At 38.7% G+C, this 25760-nt stretch overlaps 2 protein-coding genes and 1 non-coding gene across 11 annotated transcripts in view; 1 reads left to right on the forward strand and 2 right to left on the reverse strand.

The window, feature by feature from the left end:
- The window catches only part of TEX14 (testis expressed 14, intercellular bridge forming factor), a 131022-nt gene extending 120636 nt beyond the window's left edge, over positions 1-10386 (reverse strand). For 6 of the 9 annotated variants that reach the window (XR_011523402.1, XM_070562290.1, XM_070562287.1 and 3 more), the window contains exon 1: positions 10230-10384. The gene's annotated coding sequence lies outside the window, so the exon portion shown is untranslated. Of the gene's footprint in view, positions 1-10229 lie in introns of all 9 variants that reach the window. The other 3 variants (XM_070562292.1, XM_070562291.1, XM_070562284.1) reach the window with 2 other exon arrangements.
- On the reverse strand, positions 1840-2003 carry LOC139074239 (U1 spliceosomal RNA). The gene has a single exon (XR_011523775.1). It is a non-coding gene; the product is annotated as a U1 spliceosomal RNA (small nuclear RNA).
- A 454-nt stretch (positions 10387-10840) lies between the features above and the next one.
- Positions 10841-25760, forward strand: part of RAD51C (RAD51 paralog C) — a 30960-nt gene continuing 16040 nt past the window's right edge. The window contains exons 1-4 of the mRNA XM_008543352.2: positions 10841-11058; positions 12938-13196; positions 14050-14216; positions 16468-16601. Of these exons, the coding sequence (XP_008541574.1) occupies positions 10941-11058; positions 12938-13196; positions 14050-14216; positions 16468-16601 (678 nt within the window). The 5' untranslated portion in view covers positions 10841-10940. The remainder of the gene's footprint in view (positions 11059-12937; positions 13197-14049; positions 14217-16467; positions 16602-25760) is intronic.

Here is a 25760-nt window from a genome sequence, read left to right on the forward strand (position 1 = left end):
ATCTTCCTCAAAAATAAAAAGGATAGAAGAGGGAAGACACCATGGTGGAGAATATCAGCTAAATCCTTAGTATAAATACCAGCACAAACATAATATTTATTGAGGTAACTACGAAGAAACAACTAATAGAGTTTTAAAAGTAGTACTCCTGGGGAGAGGGAATGCAGCAGGGTGAGAAAAGGTGGATCAGGGGAGTATTTTTCGGGTTGAGCGCTTCTATATGATATTTTTTTGTTTTTTGCTTTTTTTTTAAAGATTTTATTTTTCCTTTTTCTCCCCAAAGTCCCCCAGTGCATAGTTGTGTACTTTTAGTTGTGGATCCTTTTAGTTGTGGCATGTGGGATGCCGCCCCAGCATGGCCTGATGAGCAGTGTCATGTCCGCACCCTGGATCTGAACTGGCAAAACTCCGGGCCGCCAAAGCGGAGCGCATGAACTTAACTGCTGTGCCCCAGGGCCAGCCCCTGTATGATGTTTTTAAAACCACACGTGCATAATGTTACTTTAATAAAAATAAAATTATATTGGGAAAAAAACAAAAACAAAAAGCAAGGTCTAGGAGAGAACACAAAAGAAGACTGTCCCTAGCACAGATTATACTGCAGTCTAGTTTCCCATTTTCAGGGAAATCTAACAATACAGTTCATGAGACACACCTGAAAAGGAGTGAAAAATCCCTCTGAAATCTTAACTACTCAGTTCAGGAAAGTAAATTATAAACTCCCAGCCTTTTGGGAAATAATCTTTCACACTCAGCAAACTGAAGACAGTCTCTTAAATTCTTTACCCCCTTTTATCCTCTGCCCTGGGTGCATCCCTTTGCTCAATCTTCCCCAGATACCTCTTCTTTGGTTCAAACTTTGGTAACAATTATGTACAAAAACAGCCCTCTAGCATCGATAGAGAAGTACACTGCATTCTGCTACACAACTTGGTACTTGGTGAACGACCACACAAGCAGTAACGTATGTCAAGATATATGTACTATGGTTTAAAATAGGATGAAACAACAGGAAGCGCAAACGCACTCCCCCACTACCACAAACTATGCAGTCCAGTTTCTCACATTCCCTTATATTCCAAACACTCAACGCATACTGTCACTCTTCATGCAAGCTCTAGATCGTCACTTAACGAAATAAAGACTTCTCCAAACTGTAAATGCCAGATAATAGCGTTTTGGATACTGGAACATTTGCAATAATCATACTGTATGTACAATGTGAACAAGATCAGCAGACACTGCACTTATTTACATACTCCAAACACCTGAAAAAGTGACGTCATTCTATAGTTCCTGACAAATCTATCTGCGGTTTTTATGGATGTAGTAGGCTGAATAATAGCTCACCAAAAATGTCCATGTCCTAATTCTTGAACCTGTGACTATGTTACCTTGCTTTGTGGCAAAAGAGATTTTGCAGATGTGACTAAGGATTTGAAATAGGGTGAGCATCTCAAATTATCCAGATAGGCCTAGTATAATCACAGTCCTTTATAATTAAGGAAGCAGGAAGACCAAAAGAAGAGGTCTAAGGACAGAAGAGACGTCAACAGAAACAAAATGCTAACTCACCAGACTTTGAAAGTGGAGTAACAAAACCTCAAGCAAGAAAATGCATACTGAGTAGCAGCCTCTTTAAGCCTAGAAAAGTTAAAAAGATGGCTCCCTAGAAAAAAAAAAAAAAAAGCAGCCCTGAACTTCAAAGCTTCTGACTTGCAGAACAGCATAAGCATTTCACCTACTTCCTTAAAGTTACCAGATACTGCTACAGAACAAGAGCAGTAGACTGTAAGACAAAAAGCAACAGAAAGTATCTTTCATTTACACATGCTAAATCAGGGGAAAGCGCGAACGCAGTCCCCCACTACCACAAATTATGCAGTCGAGTTTCCCACATTTGGGGAAATCGCAGGGGTCAGCACATCCGGAGTGCAATGGATAAGCCTCGCCCTGGGAAAACCACCTTCGTGATCATGGTATCTCCCCTGCCAGGTAAGTATGAGTTGCTGGCATCGCCTGGCACCTCACCCTCAGATTCAAATCACTCTAAAGATAGGATCACTTTTCTCATGCATTCTACCGACCCTCATACTTCAAGAATAAAGAGTCTCCAAACTATAAATACCATGCAGCATATTTTGTATACCTCGATATTGCCAAAACCTTAGGAAATATATGCCTAGTGTGAGCACGACCAGCAGTCACTGCGCTTATCTACATATTCCACACCCCTTTTCTTCGCGGATCTGTTTTAGCACGTCCTTTTCCTAGCATAGTTACAGCAGTGCTGTTCAAACAAAACTAAAGGTAAAGACGCTCTAAAAATACATAAATTAGTTCCTTCCTTCAAGAGCTTGGAGCTAAATGACGTCACTGTGATGTCTGGCACATTTCAGCAAGCTGCTATCCACGTAACCGAAAGAGCAAGTCTGAAAAGATGAAATTTGGCAAAACTACACTTGAAAATCCAGTCCATGTATTGCTAAAAATAGACTGTCGGTTCAAACCTTTGAGCACAAGCACAAAATATGCTCTCTTTCAAATATGCAGCAAATGATCACCCTTACGTGAAAGATCAGTTGCACAAAAGCTAATTCTAATTTTGAACCGAGACAACTAGGGGAAAGCTCACACAGTACGACCTCTGCACACACACACATTTGGAGAAGTCCCAGGGGTCCGCACAGGAGGAGTGTGATGACGGCCTTCACCAGAAACTACCTCCGGGATCAGAGTGTCTCCTCTCCCAAGCAAGAATAAGCTGTGTTTCCATTTATCCTTAAACCCTCCCGTGCTCAATACTGCATCCACAGGATCATCCATTTGCTTTTTCATGGGTGTCTCAGAAATCCAGAATAAGACTACTGCAGAATCCATCCTGAAAGACTCCTGATCCCTGCTAGACTCCTATTAGACTCCTCATCAGAGCAAATCCTGTCTCAGGCAATAGTTAATAACTCACATATTCCACATGCACATAATAAATATTATCAGTCTTCTCAATCCTCTCCTTCCTTCTTCACCGTACATTAGAATTGGAGTTTCCAAGTTTAACTGTTCCTCAGTGGTCTCTCCAAGATCAAACTAGAACTACCCTATTTCTCAAGTCTTTCTGTCTTGCAGAATGACTCTTCTGGTGTTCTCTCCTGTCCCAAAATAAATTAGCCAGAGTCTTGTATCTTTAAAACAGGAGAAATAATGCTGTTAAAAAAAAATCTTATTAAAGATTAACAAGCAATAACTAAGAACATGGAGGTGTCTAAGATAGAGAAAAAAATACAGGGGCAGAGGGAGGAAGGGACTCTAACAGAGAGGTGCAACTATTCCTGAAGTCTGACCTTTTGTCAGTCTACCAGTTTGATATATATAGACTTTCTCCCTCTAAAGAAGTATTATGTAGTTTGTGTATATATACATATATATATATACACACACAGATACAAATAAACATACATATATGTTTTTATAATCTCTAAACGAAATATCTACATTTTGTTTTGTGAAATAAAAGTTAAGATAACTTGAAATCTGGTTGGGAACCACTCACATAAGGGAAAAAGGTGATATCTACGAACTAGACTATTGTTACCATCAAAGGATTCAAATTCAAAAGGCCATTTTCAGAAGATTCGTGACTAGCAGTGCTTTCTTAAACAAATAACACAGAGCCCTTAAAGAAGCCATAGTCTTCACAAGGCTAATTTCAATATTCACAAGAACTTCATTGTTATTGGCTTAGTTATCAAAAAATTTGTCCAAGACGGTCTGCCTTAGGGCAAAAAGGTAATCGTCCTTCACCCTCTTGTAGCTCAAGGAGGTTAAAGAAAACATTAGTGCTATAATCCTCACAGAAGCCCTGCAGACCCTAATAACTTTTTAGGAGAGCCACAACACTTCTTTCATTAGAAAAATATAAGGAACTGTATGTTTCTTATGTATGTTAAATACTAACAGAAGTTAGCACATAAAAAGTGCAGAAGCTGCTGCTTCTGCTGCCTTTTTTTTTTTTTAGAGAAAGATTAGGCCTGAACTAACATCTGTGCCCATCTTCCTCTACTTTATATGTGGGACGCCTACCACAGCATGGCTTGCCAAGTGGTCATGTCTGCACCGGGGATCCCAACCGGCGAACCCCGGGCTGCCAAAGCGGAACATGCTAACTTAACCACTGAACCACCGGGCCGGCCCCAGAAACTTCTTAGGCCATGTTACAAAGGTTGCAAAACTCTGTTGCCAAAAGCAGACAAAGAAGACATAATACTCTCACAGATTAATCTCATTCATAAACAAAAATGCAAACTCAACTAAATCTATAAAGTCCTTATGAACTGATTAAGAGAACATACACAATAACTAACTAAATAACTAACTAACCCAATAAACTAGGTTTTATACCAGGAATATAGGACCTAAGTACATCAAAGTATATGATAAAGGTAGCATTCCAAATAGGTGGGGAAAAATTGATTACCCCAAAAAGAGTGCTTAGAAAATTGGCTCACCACTGGAAAGAAAGAAAAAATTGCTTCCTTCCTCCTATTTTACATTTAAAAAATCAGATAGATTAAAATAGCAAAATTAAATTGTAAGCCATATGTAGAAAAAATACAGATGATTATGTTTATAATTTTGAAAAAAAAAAAGACTTTCTAAGCATGTTACCAAAGACAGAATTAAATACAAACTTTGACTGGATTTGCATACACAAAACCTCAATAAAGTGGAAAACTTTATAAAGTTTAAATTAACATGATGGGGCTGGCCCAGTGGCGCAGTGGTTAAGTTTGCACATTCTGCTTCAGCGGCCCAGGGTTGCCAGTTTGGTTCCCAGGGTGGACGAGGCACTGCTTGGCAAGCCATGCTGTGGCAGGCATCCCACATATAAAGCAGAGGAAGATGGGCACAGATGTGAGCTCAGGGCCAGTCTTCCTCAGCAAAAAGAGGAGGATTGGCTGTAGATGTTAGCTTAGGGATAATCTTCCTCAAAAAAATAAATAAATAAATACACATGACAAAGTGGGAAGATATTTACAATATAGCAATTAGGCAAATATCCTGTATGATAGAATATGCATATGAGAGAGGGTAGGCAGCATACGGACTAAGAGCGTAAGTTTTTTGTTTTGTTTTGTTTTGTTTTGTTTTAAGGATTTTATTTTTCCTTTTCCTCCCAAAGCCCCCTGGTACATAGTTGTGTATTTTTAGTGGGTCCTTTTAGTTGTGGCATGTGGGATGCTGCCTCAGTATGGCTCGATGAGCGGTGCCATGTCCATGCCCAGGATTCAAACTGGCCAAACCCTGGGCTGTTGAAACAGAGCACGTGAACTTAACCACTCTGCAACAGGGCCAGCCCCTAGAGCGTGAATTTTGATGTCAGACGAAGCTGAGCAGAATACCTGGCCCATAGTAAGCACAATAAATATTAGTTATTGTTTCTGATAATAAAAAGACATTGACGTATTACAGATACATATTTTAAATTAAAAGCAGCCCTGTTAAAAAGTGGAAAGGATGTATACCCATGTTCATAGCAGCATTACTCACAACAGCCAAGAGGTGGAAGCAACCCAAGCGTCCATCCACAGATGAACAGATAAACACAATGAGGTGGTACATACATACAATGGAATATTATTCAGCCTTAAAAAGGGAGGACATTCTGACATGCTGCAACATGGATGAACCTTGAGGACGTTACACTAAGTGAAATAAATCAGTCACAAAAAGGCAAATACTATATGACTCCACTTATAAAAGGCATCAAGAATAGTCAGACTCATAGAACCAGAAAGTAGAATGGTGGTTGCCAGTGGCTGGGGGAAAGGGAAATCTGGAGTTCTTGTTTAACGATTACAGAGTTTCATGTTTGCAAGATAAAGTTCTGGAGATCGGTTGCACAGAATTGTGAATATAATTAACACTACTGAAACGTACACTTAAAAATGGTTAAGATGGTACATTTTACGTTATGTGCATTTTATCACTACTAACAATTAAAAGTGGGCAAAAGATAGGAGATAGTTACAATGATATATTTGGCCAATAAAATTACATGAAAAGATTTTTAACCTCTCTTAGTAATAAAAGACAATAACCATTTAAAGTCAGTTATACTTCAATAAAAAAAGAAAAAAAAACATGTAAAGACTGCTTTAAGGGCTAGTGCTGGGGTGGGGGTAGGAAAACCAGCCCTCATACACTGTTAGTAGTGTTAATTGGTGCAAATATTTGGCAATATGACTTAAAATGAAAATGTGCATACTCTTTGATCCAGGAATTCTACTTCCAGAAATGTATTCTGAGAGAGAGAGAGACTGAGCTCACTACTTCATTACAGCAAAAAACTGGAAATAATTCAACTGTCCAATTATAGGTTACCGATTAGAAAGATTGCCCTTAGGACAGAATAGTATGCAATCATTAAACTTAATTTTCAAATAATTTTTAATCACATGGGAGAAAGCTTTTGGCAAAATATTAAGTGAAAAACAAGATACACAAATTTCTTCATAATTTAATCAGAAGTATGTAAAATAAATAAATTATATGAACTTGTAGAAAGATTAAAATAAACCAAAATGTTAATATTATCTTTGAGTTGAAGAAAAAGTTTATGAATCAGTTTTATTTTCTTCTTTATATTTTCTGTATTTTATTTGTTTTCTACAAGTAGATACTTGCTACAAGTACATATTTTCTACCATATTTAAGAGTACAAAATAGAAAAACATAGGGAAAGAGAAGCAGGTCAATTATCTAATCATCTATTCTTTTAACAAATATCTGCTGAGCACTTACTGTAGCCTTACAATGGGTTAGGGGCTCTAGGAAAACAATAGTGAGTAAAGCCCACATGGTCCACACTCTACTGAAGCTTTCCGTTTAGCTGGGGAGACATATGTTAAATAAATGACCACACGAAGGATCTGGTGCTATGAGAGCCTTAAAGGGGAGACTTTACCTAGTTTTGAGGGGGTTTCTTGGAGGTAGAGGTTCAGGGTCAGAGAAGGGGTCAATGAAGGATAAACAGTAGCTAACAGGGTGAAGCAGGGAGAGTTAATATTATAGCCACGTGCAAAGGCTCTGTTGTGGGGTAAAGTCTGGCACACACAAGGAATTAGGGGCCAGAGTGGCTGAAGTGTAGAGACTAAACGGGAGGGAGGAAAAGGATGCTGCTAAAGAGGTAAACGGGAGTCAGACCATGCAAGGCTTTTTGTAAACCTTAAGAAATTTGGTCTCTATCCTAAAAGCAAAATACGGAGTGACAAGAACTGAAACGTACTTGCTGCAGCACTGAAGAACAGACTAGAGGGGAGATGACAAGATGCAGAGACTACTAAAAGGCTCTTGCAGTACCTATATGAGAAATGGTGGGAGCTTGGTCTAGGGAGGGAGACATGAACATAATCTAAATATTTTAGAGAGAAAATTGATAGGATTTGTGGATACACTGAACACAGGGAGTGAAAGGGGAAGAGGTATTGAGGATGATTCCTAGGTTTCTGGTTTGTGCAGATGGAAGGATGGATATTCAGTTCTTGGAAGCAGGGAATGCAGGAAGAGGACAAGGCTGGCAGTGGTCTGAAGATAATGAGTTAGGTTTAAGATAGGCTGAATTGGAAACTTTTTTTATTATCATTTTTATTATTGTCGAGGAGGCAATTAGGTATTTGCATATGGAAGTCAGAGAACAGGTCAGGGCTAGAAACATAAATTTAAGAATCACTGGCATATAGTCACTGAACCGTGAATGTGAATCAGATAGCAGAGAGAAATACAGAGAGGGAGAGAATGAGGGAGAACAAGAGAGGAAAGAACAAATCAGAGTAGTCAGCTCTGCTATAGGGGCCTCAAAAGAACTCTAACATTTCATGCCCGGAGCATGAGCTTGCAAGGGAGACACAAAAGCCAGATGGGCAGGAAGGAAATCAGGAATGTGACATCACAGAAGTCAAGTGAGAAGAATGTTTCAAGAAAGTCTGCGGACAACAAATATATATTGAACTTCTACTATGTATAAGGCCTTGTGCAATTGATATTGCTACTCCAGATATATATGTTTGAGGCCTTAAGCCTTATCATAACCACGTCTAAAGCTAAGCTTTGATTTGGGGTTTTTTCTCAGTCCAAGCAGCATTCATTTCTCTCTCCTAATCCCTAATCCCCTTGAACATGCAAGGTCACCATTTTTAAAAGTTCTATGTTCTTAGACTAAAAGAAAACAAACTTTTCCTCAACTATAAGAGAAATATTCATATTACTCCTCTCCCATATCTCTAGAAAATAGCCCAGTCACCATGAAAATGTCTCCTTATTTAAACACTTAGATTAACTGCAGATATTGACAGCAATAGCTCATTCCTATCCTTAGAAAGGACAGGAAATGTAACACAAGTCAGAAATACCCAATAATGATCCTGAGTGATTACAGACACCACGAGGGCAGAGTCTTGTTTGCCCTGTCATCCTGCACATTACTAGCATTTAATAAATATTTAATCTTGCCTAAGTGATCCAATCTTCGATGTGCTAATTTTAAATAGGGATCCCTGTAAACTGTTCACAAGATATTATAATCATCAAGTCAAATAAAATAAAATATATAAAAGCACTTTTATTTGGCCCTTTACAACTGTAGGCATTAAAGAAAAAGTTTCACAGTATTAGCACTCTGCTGAGCTAGGTGTTCAACAAGACTTTATTCAACTGCATACACATTAGAATATTTTAAAATGGAGAAAGAAACTAAGGTTTATTATACACCTTTTCTGTGATAAATATTTTATATCTGTTTATTTAATATTTCCAACAACCCCATGAAATATTATCTACTTGCAGGTGAGAAAACTCAGTAACTTACTGAAAGTTTCACAGGTGGTAACTTCCAGAGATGTGATATAAGCCCAAATTTGTATGACTTCACAGCTCATGCTCATTTGCCTATAGCAGTGCCTCTCAAACTTTTTCATCAAGTAACCCCAAATTACAAACGAAAATAAAAACATTCTCAGGAGGCTTTGGGAGACTACCGAAGGATCCAGTTTAAACTGGATCTTTCTTCAAAGTCTTATGTTCATCTTAAAATTTATTTTTGTATTTGCATTTTACTCTACACTTCATTAATGCTTGTTTAACAGAAAATGTTTTAAATGGTTTACCTGTTAAATCATTCAATTCTTCCCTCTCTAAAGAAAATATGTGAGAAGACCTGACACCATAGGAAGGTGCACCTTCCATAAAAATCCCATAGCTTTGTTTAGTTCTTGGTACCTGGCCTCAAAACCTGGATTGCAGTTGGAATATAGAGCAAACTGCATTAAAGAAATCTTAAGATGATGACGAAAACAATAATTATAAACAACCCAAGGGTCACAATACCAACACATAATTGTATAGCTACAGAGTCGACTAGTTTCTTAACTCTCCACTGCCAATGAAACAAAATTCAAAACACGACCGATTCCATTCAGTTCGACCAAACTAACTGAAGAGCCATCGCTGAATATAACACCGTCTCTTCACCCAAGACTCTGGTTGCCTTATAAGGATAAGCACGAATTTTCCCTACGGACAACATTTATGCAATGCCCAACGTGCCCCCAGATGCGGATCATACCAGAAGTTAAGCAATGTACCAAGTGGCAAACAAACCACATTTTGACCAGTCCTACCAGACTTTCCTTGCCCTACCAAATGAAGGACAAATACTTCTTGCATTCCCCACCCCCCACCCCAAGAGGAGCTCAGAATTTGGGGGTAGCTCGGGGTGGAAAAATGGGTACCAGGTTTTAATTTTGGCTTTAAGAAAACTGTGTTCTGAGCTTCCATGTCCCTATCTTCCTCGCGGCATGGTTGTAAGCATTTGAAATGCGTGGTATTTGCTAGCGTGCTCAACATGTTTCCTCCCTCAGATCTTATATACTTAAAGGCTCTGATTTGCCCTTAAAAAATCTTTCTTAAGATTTAAGCAAGAAAGAAAAGCCAAGGCTAAGAATCATCGCACAAGGTAGGCAATGAATTACTCCCGTAAATAAAACATACTAGGCAAGGGAACACTTCGTAACCACCTTCCAAACCGCCTCTCAATTCCCTCCGAGTTCTCTATTTTAGAAGCGGTCCCTTCCCAACTCTGTACCAGAGCAGGACCTCTTGAGCAGCCCAACCACTTCCTCTCAGGCCCGGGGGGACCCCATGCCCAGCGCGACACGTGGACATTACTTGCTTACGTTTCCAGCTACTTCTTAAGTTAGGCAGGCCGTGAAGAACTAACGGTCTCATAAACCACCATGCTCCAGACTGCACTCGCGGGCTGGCGTGGGTGGGGGTGGCGATCGGGCGCCTAGTTCTTCCTGCGCGCTGGGGGGCTGGCCCACAATCCCTCGCGAGGGCGAGGGCGGGAAACGCGAGGGGGGCAGGCGGGGGGACAGGGGGCGAGAAGAGCCAAGAGACTGGAACCCTCTAATGAGGACGCAGATTCTTCCTTTTAGACCATTCCATACCCGAAACCCGTAACTGCCTAGTGTGTATGTGTTACTCCCACTCGGGGATATCATTCCTATTAACAACCCTGAGGTTTCCACCCAACGGTCCAGGACGCAGGGGAGGAAATGTGGTGTGTAGGGTTCACTGGGCCTGGCTCTCCATCCTGCGGTCTCCATCCATCCATCCTTTTATTGTCAGGATGTACGTTTGATGGGTAAACCTTAAGTGCGATTTGGAAGAATCACAATGGAAATGCTGTGGACCTGTGAAAACTTGATACGCTTCCACAGAGCCCCAAGGCCCAAGGCCACATGCAGCCAGGCCTTAGACCCCGCCCCTTCCGCCTTACGTCTGACGTCACTCGGCGCGGCCGAGAGCGGGCGATCCGGGTTTGGCTGCCCGGGTTTTCGCGGCTCTGCGTGTGCGCGGCTGCGCGCGTGGAGACCGGCTTTGAAATGCAGCGGGATTTAGGGAGTTTCCCTCTGTCCCCAGGGGTGCGGGTGAAGCTGGTGTCTGCAGGTTTCCAGACTGCTGAGGAACTCCTAGAGGTGAAACCCTCCGAGCTCAGCAAAGGTAACGACCCCCGACGGCAAGCCGAGGCGCACTGGCCGCCGTCTCTGCCGCCTTCATCTCCATCTCCATCTCCATCCTCCCGCCTTCAGGCTTCAGCCGGTCTCCGCCAGGTTCTGCTGCCGCCCGCCGCTGCGTTTACGACGTGAAACGGTTCCGTGACTCCACGTAAACATGGTTTGAATGGTTAGAACTGTGGTCTCGAAAACAGTTACTAATTGCTTTCTCTGCCAGTGCCTGCTGAATGCCCTGAGGATTATCTCGTTTATATTCTAAAGAACCTTCTCACGTGTATTATGTCCAATATAGATGGAGGAACTGATGCTTGGGGAAGTTAAATAACATTTCCTGATGCCTGGGCTAGGTAGTTATGGGGCCAAGATTGGACCCCAGACAAGCTGCCTTGTTTTCGCTGTTTCAAAATCCAAGGGGTGAGGATTAAATTTGAGAAATGCAGGATTCGAGATAGTGATGCGGGGTTGGTGAGCCAAGGAATCGAAAGAAAGATTTCTTGGACTCTCAAGGTCTGGCAGTAGTGCTCTTTTATTTAGAGAATGATATGGAATATCATGGGGACAGGACCCATGGGCAGTGAAGAGCTGCTGCCCTGAGTTGAGGGTTAGGGCTAAATTTACAAGGCACGGGTATGTGACTTATTTTACTGGAAAAAGAAAAGATGATGTAAAAAGTCATTAAATGATTTCAGTGCAGATGGGGTCTGGTTATTGTGCGGTCATATAATTTTAGATACGAATCTGGTCATATAGATCGGCATGTAGGTGAGGATGCTGGGCTTCTCTCCCTGGGGCAGCCCTAATTCATACCATAAAAATCCACCGGGTCACATAGATCTGCATGTAGGCCAGGTCACCTTGGGTTTCTCTACCTGGGGCAGCCTTAATCCACATCAATAGGACTAGAGATAGTAAGAGTGAGAAAGGGAATAGAATCCCCAGAACTTGGAGAAAGCAGTAGAAAGAAGACATCGCTTTTCTTATGTAATTCACTGAAAAAAAACAAAACCTCACATTCCAGAACACTAGATTGTTTGTTGGTGGGAACCACTGTATCCTGAGGTACAAAATGAAGCCGTCTGCGGTCAGTCTCACTGTGCACATTATACTACAGTTTGCCGAGAACTGTGCTATTAAGATAGAACAGAATTTTAAATCATTGCCCTTAACAATGAAAAATAAGGAGTTTCCAACTTGCCGCTCAAGAATAAATGTTGTACACCCAATGTTAACTATTTGTTTTAAATCTTTCACTGCCGAGTATGCTATATTGTTGGATAGGAATGAAACTGTGTAGTTGAGGAAGCATAAGTGTATTGTTTAAAATATTTGTGCTTCAAATAATTGTTCTCATTAAATAGTTTGGAGTGATACATGAATTTTTCATACTAGCGTTTCCATGAAAAATTTTTATTATGAATGATACATGCCTATGCACTTCTAAAGTTGCATCCCGTTTTAGTCCATTAAAGAGGCCATTTTCATTCTCTGCGAGAAAATAATTTGTATGCCTCAGACAACAAGATAACTATGGCTTCTTAAGACCAATAGGGATAGTAAAAGGACTCAGTGCTAGTACATTTTTATTTCTACCTCCTGAGATACTCTTGTAGGTACTCAGAAATGCTTTAGAGGTTTAGGTTTCTGAGGTAATAAAAAAATCTTTTAAGTATGTGGAGACTGAGAAAATATAAGTAAATGTCTTTATTAACTTGAGAAATTAAATAGTGAAAAGTTACATTTTTATGTTTCTCTTGACATCACTCTTGTTATCTAATAATTAAAATTAATGAGGACAACCTACTAGCCTGTTCGACTGTGTTAAATCTCTAAAATCAGGTTTGTTTGTTTTTTTATTTTATTTTCAGAAGTTGGGATATCTAAAGAGGAAGCCTTAGAAACTCTGCAAATTGTAAGAAGAGAATGTCTCACAAATAAACCAAGATGTGTTGGTACAGCTGAGTCAGGCAAGAAGTGCACAGCACTGGAACTGCTTGAGCAGGAGCATACCCAGAACTTCATAATTACCTTCTGTTCAGCACTAGATAATATTCTTGGGGGCGGAGTACCCTTGACCAAAACAACAGAAATTTGTGGTGCACCAGGTGTTGGAAAAACACAATTATGGTAAAATAAAATGTTCCCCTCTTAAGGGTGGGCCTAGCTAACGTTTATGTAAGTAATAGAGTATTGTGCTGTGGTTCTACAGTCAGGAAAGCAAAAAAGCCAGGTGTGTGCTCTTAATTGTGAGTGTGTGTACGCGTGCATCAAACAAAAATCAACCATTGGTGTTACTTAAGCACTCTATCTTGATAAATTGATAAAATTATTTTGATAACAAAAAAATGTTTCTTTTGGGGCTGGCCTGTGGCTGAGTGGTTAAGTTTGCACACTCTGCCTCTACCTCTTGGATCCTGGGCATGGACCTACACACCTTTCATCAAGCTGTGCTGCAGTGGCATCCCACATAGAAGAACTGTAATGACTTAAGACTAGAATATACAACCATGTACTGGGGCTTTGGGGCAGAAAAAAAGAGGAAGATTGGCAACAGATGTTAGGTCAGAGCCAGTCTTCCTCACCAAAAAAAAATTTCTTTTGCAACATGGTAAGTAGTCATTAGAGTAAAAAGGCAATCTTTTACTTTTTTATATAATTAATTCCTGCGAATATATTTGAAAGTCAAATGTTTGAAAGTATGTTTTTGTATAATAAGAAAGTTGTTCCTTTCCCAGAGGCCTAAAAACCACAAAATAATCTTTCATCATGGTTTTATAGGCATACCCTTCCCCTAATCCAAGCATCGATTGATTCAAATATATTTGGAGCCATGGAAAGTCACCCACCTTTGTTGCCTTGGGGTGTATATTTGCATTTATAAAACATTTAGTGGCACCTAATGGGTGGTGATCTGGAGTCTGAAAAACATTGTCTTAGATGATCATGATAATGATTTGGTCATTTGACTTTCTCTTGACAGTATGCAGTTGGCAGTAGATGTGCAGATACCAGAATGTTTTGGAGGAGTGGAAGGTGAAGCAGTATTTATTGATACAGAAGGAAGTTTTATGGTTGATAGAGTGGTAGACATTGCTAATGCCTGCATTCAGCACCTTCAGCTTATAGCAGGAACACATTTGGGAGAGGGTAAGTTAGCAAGTGATTCTGTTTTTTCTGTATAATAAAAGTAATTTACGTTTGTACCCATCTCAAGCCTCAGCAAGAGAGCATTTGGAACGTGAAGCTTAATGACTTGATAATGTATGGGTGTTAAACTCTCATATCTCCCTTACAAAAATGAGAAATGCCACAACCTGGACTGGCGTTTTCTTTCCCTTTTATGGCCCTCACTTCGTGCTGCAGGAGCTCTGTAGCTAAACCTGTGTATGTATTTCAGTGCATGACTTCAAATCATCGTGCTCTGACCTGCCAAGTATGAACTAATGTTGGACACCTTAATAAAAAGTAAATGTTGTCTCAGTGCTTTCAGTGTATTCAGTGCATTCAGTGTATGTTGACTTCCACACAACTTTTCCCGAAAGTCAAGGGTAGCTTTGAAAAACCATGTCTGGAAATGTTTGGAACGTTAAGTGGATTGACCTTATGGGGCTCTGAGTAGTATGTAATTGACTTCATGTCTGTGTTAATTGTATTGGTAAAGTGTTTGGGAAGTTTTTTTGCATTTGTTATATGGAAATAAAGTGATTAAAAAAATTTTTTTAGGGCAATTTTAATTCAACCTTTCAATTATTTCTAAAATGGCTTCTGGTTTGTTTGTTTTATCTTACTTTATTTTTTGATACGCAATCCTTACTCTTTTCTCTAGAAGTTTTAAACAACGTAATACTCTTCGTAAGATGCTTGTATAGTCCTGTGCTTAATGGGGATATATTCTGAGAAACCCATCATTAGACGATTTCGTCATTGTGCAAAAATCATAAAGGGTACTTACACAAACCTAGATGGTATAGCCTACTACACACTTAGGCAGTATGTTACTAATCTTATAGCATCACGATTGTATATGTAGTTCATCGTTGATGGAAACATCATTATACAGTGCATGACTGTATTCCCTTTGAATGAGTGTAATCAGCTGGATCTCTTTTTTTTTTTAAATATTGACACGAGCTAACATCTGTTGCCAATCTTTTTTCTTTCTTTCTTTCTTCTTTTTCTCCCCAAAGCTCCCCAGTACATAGTGGTATATTCTAGTTGTAGGTCCTTCTGGTTGTGCTATGTGGGACACCGCCTCAGCATGGTCTGACAAGTGGTGTCATGTCCGCGCCCAGGATCCAAATCAGCAAAACTCTGGCCGCTGAAGCAGAGCACGCGAACTCTACCTCTCGGCCACGGGGCCGGCCGTTGGATATCTTTATTTTCCATGAGAGTACTAGGTGTTCCTTTTAACTAATGACCAGTGTATCTACTGAAAGTCCTTAAAGCTACTCATATTACAATGTGTATTTGTAATAGTGTCTTAAAATCTTATTGTAAATATTGTAGGTATGGTACTAGGATAGAGAGTATTTAATGATTGGTGTGTGATTAAGCTGTTATTTTTTGGGTAAAATGAACTTTTTAGGGGCCAGCCCTGGTGGCCTAGTGGTTAAATTTGGCTCTCTCTGCTTTGGCAGCCCGTGTTCAGTTCCCAGGTGCAGAACTACACCAGTCATGGCCATGCTGTGGTGGCAACCCACATACAAAATAGAAGATTGGCAACAGATGTTAGCTCAGGATGAATCTTCCTCATCAAAGGAAAAAGAACTTTTTAAATGTATATTTGCAATAGGCAATGTTTTCTGAAATTTAATTTCTTGGGCTTTTTTTTCAATGTTAAAACTTAAGTACATTTTAAAATGCAATAGTTTTAAATTGGTTTCTCTCTGAAATATGTACCAAACCAAACGGGTTATTTTTTTAAATTCAATCTAAGGACAGAATTTTTGTTGTTGTTGTTTCTAGTTAAATAACAAGTTATACTACAACGTTTAAGAGGGAAAAAAATGCTTCTTTTGAGCATTATTCCTTTTAACTCTTAATTTGTAGTCCTGTGGAAAAAACAAGAGGAATTCCATTATGTTACTTCTATTCAATGGAAATTAGCTAGAAATATGAAGACCGCAGGCATTAAAACTCTAGTCGTGTATGTGTATAAACAATTTCTAGATAGCCTAGTATATAAGGAAACAATGGAAAGATAAAAATAAGAGACCAGGAATGATGAAATGATAGTTTATAATAATTTTGCTACAGTTTTGTCTTTCAATTAAAGTGAATGGTTTTGCTATTTACAGTGAAGCATTTTGTTATTCAAAGACATTGTTTTCCCACAGTCACCAATAAATCAAAACAGGTAAAACTAATTATTTTAATAGCGTTTTGTTGTTTATTTCAGAGTACTCAAAAGCTTTGGAGGATTTCACTCTTGAAAATATTCTTTCCCATATTTATTATTTTCGTTGTCGTGACTACACAGAGCTACTGGCACAAGTTTATCTCCTTCCAGACTTCCTTTCAGAACACTCAAAGGTATGACTCAAACTACTGAAATATAACTAATCAAGTATGTTTGAAGGTGTTTGATTAGCACAAAAAATAAGTAAATAGTTCAGTGGCATGAGCCAATTCTGAAAATCTCTTCCTTGTCCTACAATTTTATGTTTACCTTTTATAGCATATATATACACACACACACACACATATGTGTATATGTAAAAATAAATATATATATAAATGCCCAAAGTAAGAAATTGAAATAATAAAGAGGTTCCACCTCCAGTAAGGGTGGAATAGCTCCTATCAAACAAACTGTATAGGAAGGTATAAAATGAAAAAGAAAACCTCCCTTTTGCTACTGTTTCCTAGTGCCTCTCTCCAAAGTTGACTACTATTAATACTTTCTTGTGTGTCTTCTCAAAAGCATTTTTTTTATAGATATTGCACTATCTATCTACCCATTTTTAACATTTCTTAATAGGATAATAATGTAATATTTTCTATACCTTCCATCTTGGATTAGTGTTTTGCATGTATTTTGGTACCAACACATATGGATAGACCTCATTCTTTTTTCAGCTGCATATTATTTCATTTTAAGAAGGTACCTTTCAGCTGTTGGTAGGAATGTAAAATGGTATAGTTGCTGTAGAAAAAAATATGAAGGTTCCTCAAAAAACTGAAATTGGGATTACTGTATCATCCAGCAGTTCTGTGTCTGGGTATATAAGTAAAGAATTGAAAGTAAGGTCTTAGAGAGATATTTGTACACCTATGTTCATAGCAACATTATTCATAATAGGTAAAATGTGGAAGCAACCCAAGTATCCATTGATGGATGAATAGATAAGCAAAATGTAGTACATACGTACAATGAAATATTATCCAGCCTTAAAAAGGAAAGAAATTCTGGGGCCAGCCCCAAGGCTGAGTGGTTAAGTTCACGCGCTCTGCTTCAGGAGGCCCAGTGTTTCTCCAGTTCAGGTCCTGGGCACTGACATGGCACTGCTCATCAGGCCATGCTGAGGCAGCGTCCTGCATGCCACAACTAGGAGGATCCACAACTAAAATATGCGACTATGTTCTGGGGGGATTGGGGGGAAAAAGCAGGAAGAAAAAAAGAAATTAATTCTGACATATGCTACAACACAGGTCTTGAGGACATTATGCTAAGTGAAATAAGCCAGTCACAAAAAAAGACATACCATATGATTCTACTTATATGAGGTATCAAGAGTAGTCAAACTCATAGAGACAGAAAGTAGAATGTTGGTTGCCAGGGCCTCGGGGGAAGAGGAGAATGGAAAGTTATTGTTTAATGAGTATGGAGTTTTAGTTTTACAAGATGAAAAGTGTTCTGGAGATGGTAACATGGCACTATGAATGTATTTAATATCATAAAACTGTGCACTTAAAAATGATTAAGATGGTAAATTTTACGTTATGTGTGTTTTACCACAATAAAAAAAAATTGAGAGGAAAAAGTAGGTACCTTAATTTATTTAACCAGTCCTCTGTTGTTGGACTTTTAGATGCTATTATCAAGAATGGTTTGGAGATAATCGTTATACATATATCTTGGGGTGCACTTGTATGTTTATGGGATAAATTCTAAGTATTAAAATCGTAATATTAAAGAGTATGTGCATCTTTAATTTTGATAAACATTATACATGACAAAGACACTCCTTGACAAAACTTTAGTCAGCCTTCTCTGAGCCCTCTTTTGAAATAAGTCTGGACTTTGACCCACATCCTGTCTTTGGCCTGACCAGCCCAGTTCATTACAGTCATGAGCTGCATAATGATGTTTTGGTCAATGACAGAGCACATATACAACAGTGGTCCCATAAGATTAGTGCCATATAGCTTAGGTCTGCAGGAGGCTATACCATCTAAGTTTGTGTAATACTGTATGATGTTCACACAGTGATGAAATTGCCTAAGGATGCATTTCTCAGAATGTATCCCCTTTAAGTGACACATGACTATATTGTGAATAATGCTGCTATGAATATGGATATATGATAGTAAACAATCCTGTTAAGTTAGTTTAGAGAGAATATCCCACCCTTAATATCTGATCACCCTTGATATCTGAAGTTCCTCGTTCCCCACCTTTGATGTATATGACTTTGGCCTGCCTATAACAAGAATCCTGTTAGGTCAGTTGAGCAAGAATCCCCCTGCTCTTGATGTCATCTCTTAGTAATGTTCCATTCACTGACATCCTTGCCCTGCTCCTTGGCTATGAACTTGTCTTTGTTGTGTTTGGGGTGGAGCCTGATCTCTCTCGCCTATTGCGATACCCCTATTGCAATATTCTTGAATGAAGTCTTTCTGTTTAACACAAATTGCCCTTCAAAAAGGTTGTACCAGTGGATCAAAAAACAAGATCCAACTATGTTTTGTCTACAAGAAACCCACTTTAAATATAAAGATACGTGTAGATTTTTTTTTTTTTTCCCTGGCAGTAGTGCTCTTTTATTTAGAGAATAGTATGGAATAGCATGGGGACAGGACCCATGGGCAGTCAGAGCTGCTGCTGCAGATACGTGTAGATTAAAAATAAATGATTAGAGGGGCCGGCCCCATGGCCGAGTGGTTAAGCGTGTGCACTCTGCTTCAGCGGCCCAGGGTTTTGCCGGTTCGGATCCTGAGCGTGGACATGGCACCGCTCATCAGGCCATATTGAGGCGGCATCCCACATGCCACAACTAGAAGGACCCACAACTAAAAGTATACAACTATTTACTGGGGGGATTTGGGGAGAAAAAAGCAAAAAAAACCAACAAAAGATTGGCAAGTTGTTAACTCAGGGGCCAATCTTTAAAAAAAATAAAAAATAAATGATTGGAGAAAGAGATACCATTCTAATACCAATTGAAAGAAAGCGGGAATAGCTATATTTACTTTAGAGAACAGACTTCAGACCAAGGAAAGTTATCAGGGATAAAAAGGGAAATTACATAATGAGAAAGGGGCCAATTCTCCAAAAACACATAACAATCCATAACTTGTGTGTGCCTGACAACAGAGCATCAAACTGCATGAGGCAAAAAATGGCAGGACTGCATGGAGAAATGGATGGATTCACTATTATATTTGGAGACATCAAGACCTTTCAGAAAAGGACAGATCCAACAGGCAGAAAACCAGTAAGGACATACTTAAACTCAGTAACACAGTCAACTGGATATAATGGGTATCCATAGACTGCTTTTCCCAACAACAGCAGAATACACACTCTTCTTACAATAAATTGTAAGAAAGTTTACATGGAACTTTCACCAGGATAGACATTGTCACAAAACTATCAAATCTCTTGTCTGTTCTCCTAAGGACCTATTTATTTTTCCAAAAAGTCATTTGTTTTCCCTTAAGTACTCTTTCTCCATTCTGTGGATTTTCTTTTCACTTTCTCAATAGTGTCCTTTGATGCACAAAGGTTTTAAATTTTGGTGAAGTCCCATTTGTCTATTGGTGGTGGTGGTGATTTGTGTTTTTGGTGTCATTTATAAGAATCCATTGCCAAATCCAAGGTCATGAAACTTTACATGTACATGTACATAGGAGCCTTCACAAAAAAATGAAATACAAAGTGCCCAGAGCAGAAAGCTTTTATACCTTTTAGACAAAAACAAATTTGTGAAGAATTGGTAAGACAAAGGGTTTTGGGTTAGAGGTGGTAAATTGTGAAGGAATAACTTGTAAGATAAGGATTAGATTAACAAGGTTTGTTTATACAGACTTCTCAGCCATAAATTACCTGTCTCTGGTGGTAAGGATGTCTCCCTTCTGATACTGGGAGGGTACCTTTCACACAGGAGATTTATGTCTTTTCAGGGAAGAAGAGCAAGGTCGGGGAGGTTAAAGTGACCTTCCTCCTCCTGCCATTTTCACAAACTCCTTCAACGTAAGATGTTCAGTATGCTAGGGTGCCTTATTTTGGGACACTGCCTCAACATGGCCTGATGAACGGTGCCATGTCCGCGCCCAGGATCCGAACCAGTGAAACCCTGGGCCGCCGAAACAGAGCACTTGAACTCAATGATTTTCGCCACGGGGCCAGCCCTGGATGTATATATATGTATTCTAATGCTAGTATCACACTGTTTTCATTACTGTAGCTTCATAGTATGTTTTGAAATTGAGATATGTGAGTCCTCCAACTTTGTTCTTTCTTTTCAAGGTTGTTTTGGCTATTCTGGGTCCCTTGCAATTCCATATGAATTTGATCCATATGAATGGAGGCTTGTCCATTTCTGCAGAAATACAGTTGGAATTTTGACTGAAATTATACTGAATCTGTAGATTGAGTATATTGATATTTTAATATTAAGTCTTCTAATCCATGAACACAGGATATCAGTCTGTTTATTTAGGTCTTCTTTAACTTCTTTCCACAATGCTTTATAGCTTTTAATGTACAAGTATTCCTAAGTATTTTATTCTTTTCGATGCCATTGTAAATGAAATTGTTTTTTTAAATTTCATTTTTGGATTGTTTATTGCCAGTATATAGAAATACAACTGATTTTTTTTCTGCTTTTTCTCCCCAAATGCCCCCAGTACATAGTTGTATATTTTAGTTGTGGGTCCTTCTAGTTGTGGCATGTGGGACACCGCCTCAGCGTGGCCTGATGAGCAGTGCCATGTCTGCACCTAGGATCCGAACCAGCAAAACCCGGGGCCGCCGAAGCGGAGCACACGAACTTAACCACTCGGCCACGGGGCCGGCCCCACAGCTGATTTTTATAAGTTGATCTTGTATACCTCAACTTTGCTGAATTTATTGATTAGTTTTAGTAATTTTTTGTGGATTCTTTAGGATTTTTTATATATAAGGTTGTGTCATCTATGAATAGAGATTTTAGACTTTACTTTCAATTTGGATGCTTTTTATTTCTTTTTCTTGCCTAATTGCTCTGGCTAGAACTTCTAGTACAATTTTGAGGAACAGTGATAAAAACAGGCATCCTTGTCTTATTCCTGCTCGTTGGGAGAAAGCTTTCAGTCTATCACCATTAAGTACAGTTGAGGGGCCGGCCCAGTGGTGCAGCGGTTAAGTTTGCACATTCTGCTTCAGCGGGCTGGGGTTTGCTGGTTTGGATCCCAGGTGCGGACATGACACTGCTCATCAAGCCATGCTGTGGTAGGCGTCCCACATAGAAAGTAGAGGAAGATTGGCACAGATGTTAGCTCAGGGCTGATCTTCCTCCAAAAAAAAAAATACAGTTGATCATCGTTGTTTGCATATTTTGTAATTGTGAATTCACCTACTTGCTAAACTTTATATGTAATCCCAAAATAAATACAACATTTCCACAGTCATTTGTAGATGTATTAGGCAGCTCTGGCTGCCATAATAAAAATACCAAGACTGGCTGGCTTTAACAACAAAAATTTATTTTCTCATAGTTTGGAGGGTAGAAGTCCAAGATTAAGGTTCCAGCTGATTCTGTTTCTGGCAAGGGCTCTCTTCCTGGCTTACAGAAGGCTGCCTTCTTGCGGTTTTTCACATGGCAGATCAAGAAAGAGTGAGTTCTCTGGGGTCTCTTCTTCTAAGGACACTAATCCTGTCAGATCAGGGCCTCACCCTTAATGACCTCAATTGACCTTAATTACTTCCTTAGAAGTCCTATCTCCAAATATAGTTACATTGGGGGTTAGAGCTTCAACATATGAATTTTGTATGTGAGGACACAATTCAGTGCATAGTAGTGGACAAGCATAGAGTGGCAAAAATTTGAGTCTCCCAATACACATTTTCCCAGCTGAGGTTGAACAAGGTGATTCTCTGCATTCTTGTTTCAGTTCTCCTACTGTAAACAGGGTCCTCTTCATGATTTATTTAATGCCATATTTTTTTTTATTTTTGTGCTTTTGTTGGTGATTTTACTGTTTAACATGGCCCTCAAGCATCATTCTGAAGTGCTATCTGTTGTTCCTAAGTGCAAGAAGGCTGTGATCTGTGTTAGGGAGAAAATACATACATTAGAATAAGCATCGTTCCTGCATGAGTTATGGTGCTGTTGGCTGCAACTTCAGTGTTAGTGAATCAACGATATATGTTAAATGTCTTTAAATAGAAATACACATAAGGTTTTATATTGATCAGTTAACAAAAATGTGACCAGAAGCTCGCAGAAACTTAACCCTCTATTTCCCCTAGGAGCAATGGTTCAATATTCCCTCATCCAGCTTTCCTGGTGACTTTGTAGAACGTAACTGCAAATTACGGGAATTGACTTTATGATATTAGCTGTGGGCTCCTTTTCAGGTTGAGGAGGCTCTCTTCTATTCCTAGTCTGTTGATTGTTTTTATTATGAAAGGTGTTGGGTTTTGTCAAATGCTTTTTCTACATCAATTGAGATGATCATGTGGGTTCCCCCACATCATTCATATTGTGTATTTCATTGATTGATGTTCCTATGTTGAACCACCTTTGCATTCCCAGATTAAGTCCCACTTGATCATGGTATATAATCCTTTTAATATGCTGCGGAATTCGGTTTGCAAGTATTTTATTGAGGATTTTTGCATCTGTAATTGGTCTGTAGTTGTCTTTGCTGGTGATGTCTTTGGCTTTGGTATCAGTGTAATACTGGCTTCATAGAGTAAGTTAGGAAGTGTTCCCCCCTCTATTTTTTGAAAAATTTGGAGAAGGATTGGTGTAAATTCTTTAAACATTTAATAGCATTCACCAGTGAAGCCATCTGGTCCTGATCTTTTCTCTGTTGGAAGGTTTTTGATTATTGATTCAGTATCTTTGCTTGTTATAGGTCTATTCAGATTTTCTGTTTCTCCAGTCGGTTTTGGTAGTTTGTGTCTTTCAATGAATTTGTCCATTTCATCTAGGTTATTTAATTTTTTGACATATGAATGTTCATTATATTCTCTTTAATTGTTTTTATTTCTATAAGGTTGGTAGCAGTGACCCCACTTTCATTCTTGATTTGAGTAATTTGAGTCTTTTCTCTTTTTTTCTTAGTTAGTTTAATTAAAGGTTTGTCAATTTTACTGATCTTTTCAAAGAATTAACTTTTCATTTCATTGATTTCCCCTGTGGTTTCTCTCTTGTCTGTTTTGATTATTTCCACTCTGATCTTATTGCTTCCTTTCTTCTGCTTTCTTTGGGTTTAGTTTGCTGTTCTTTTTCTAGTTTTGCATAAGTTTAGGTTATTGGTTTGAGATCTTTCTCTTTCTTTTTTTTTACATATAGTTGTTTAGAGCTATACAGATTCCTCTGAGCACTTCATAGCATCCTATAAGTTTTGGTATATTGTGTTTTCATATTCATTCATTCTTAAGTATTTTCTAATTCCCCTTGTTATTTCTTTTTTGACTTATTGGTTATTTAAGAGTATGTTGTTTAATTTCCATATATTTGTAAATTTTCCAAATTTCCTTTTGCTGTTTGTTTCTAATTTCATTCCATTCTGGTCTGAGAAGATATTTTATATGATTCTATCTTTGTAAATTTATTGAGATTTATTTTGTGACCTAACGTCTGGTCTGTGCAGGAGAATGTTCCACGTGCACTTGAGAAGAATGTATGTTCTGCTCTTGTTGAGTGGAGGGTTTTATATATATATCTGTTAGTTCTAATTGGTTTATGGTGTTCCTAAGTCTTCCCTTTCCTTGTTTATCTTTTGTCTAGTTCTATCCATCATTGAATGTGGGGTGTTGAGATCTCCAATTATTATTGTAGAACTGTCTGTCTGTCTTTTTTTTTTTTAAGATTTTATTTTTCCTTTTCTCCCCAAAGCCCCCTGGTACACAGTTGTGTATTTTATTTTTCAGTTGTGGCTCCTTCTAGTTGTAGCATGTGGGATGCTGCCTCAGCATGGCTTGATGAGCAGTGCCATGTCCACGCCCAGGATCCGAACCAGCAAAACACTGAGCCACTGAAGCGGAACACGCAAATTTAACCACTTGGCCACTGGGCCAGCCACAGAACTGTCTTATTTCTTCCTTTAATTTTGTCAGTTTTTGCTTTATATATTTTAGGATGCTCTTGTTAGGTATATATATTTATAATCGTTATGTCTTCTTGATAGATTGACCCTTTTATTATGATACAATGTCCTTCTTCATCTCTTATAACAATTTTTGTCTTAAAGTCTCTTTTATCCGTTATTCGTATGGCCACTACAACTCTCTTTTGGTTACTTTTTCAGGGAATATCTTTTTCCATCCTTTCATTCTTAACTTGTATCTTAGGACCTAAAATGAATCTCCTGTAGAAAGCCTATAGTTGGATCATTTTTTAAATCCATTCTGCCAATCTCTGCCTTTTAATTGGAGAGTTTAATCCCTTTACATTTTATCTTCTTACTTATAAGAAGGCACTTGTGCCATTTTGCTATTTGTTTTATATATGTCTTATATCTTGTTTCCCAGTTTCTCCATTACTACCTTCTTTTTTTTTGTTAGATATTTTCTAGTGTTTAATTTTGATTCTTTTCTCCTTTCTTTTACTGTATATTTTTAAGCTATTTTCTTAGTTGCCCTGGTGATTACAATTAACATCTTAATTCATAGTAATCTAGTTTGAATTAATACCAACTTAGTTTCGCCAGTATACAAAAATTTTGCTGCTATATAGCTCCATTTATCCTCCTTTATGTTGTTATTGTCACAAATGACATCTTTAAACATTGGATGCTCATCAACATAGGTTTATAATTACTGTTTTGTATAGCTGTCTTTTAAATAAAAAAGAAAATAAGAGGGGCTGGCCTGGTGGTGCAGCAGTTAAGTGCTCACATTTCGCTTTGGTGGCCCAGGGTTCACCAGTTCAGATCCCGGATGCGGACATGGCACCACGTGGCAAGCCCTGCTGTGGTAGGCATTCCACGTGTAAAACAAAGTAGAGGAAGATGGGCACGGATGTTAGCTCAGGGCCAGTCTTCCTCAGAAAAAGAAGGAGGATTGGCAGCAGTTAGCTCAGGGCTAATCTTCCTGGAAAAAAAAAGAAAGAAAAAAGAAAGTAAGAGTAGGTACAAACTAAAACATTAATGCTGACTTTTATTTTATTTATTTATTTATTTATTTATTTATTTATTTATTTATTTTTTGAGGAAGATTAGCCCTGAGCTAACTGCTGCCAGTTCTCCTCTTTTTGCTGAGGAAGACTAGCCCTGAGCTAACATCTGTGCCCATCTCCCTCTGCTTTCTATGTGGGA

The sequence above is a fragment of the Equus przewalskii genome, chromosome 10, assembly GCF_037783145.1.
Source record: "Equus przewalskii isolate Varuska chromosome 10, EquPr2, whole genome shotgun sequence".
Lineage (NCBI taxonomy): Eukaryota > Metazoa > Chordata > Mammalia > Perissodactyla > Equidae > Equus > Equus przewalskii.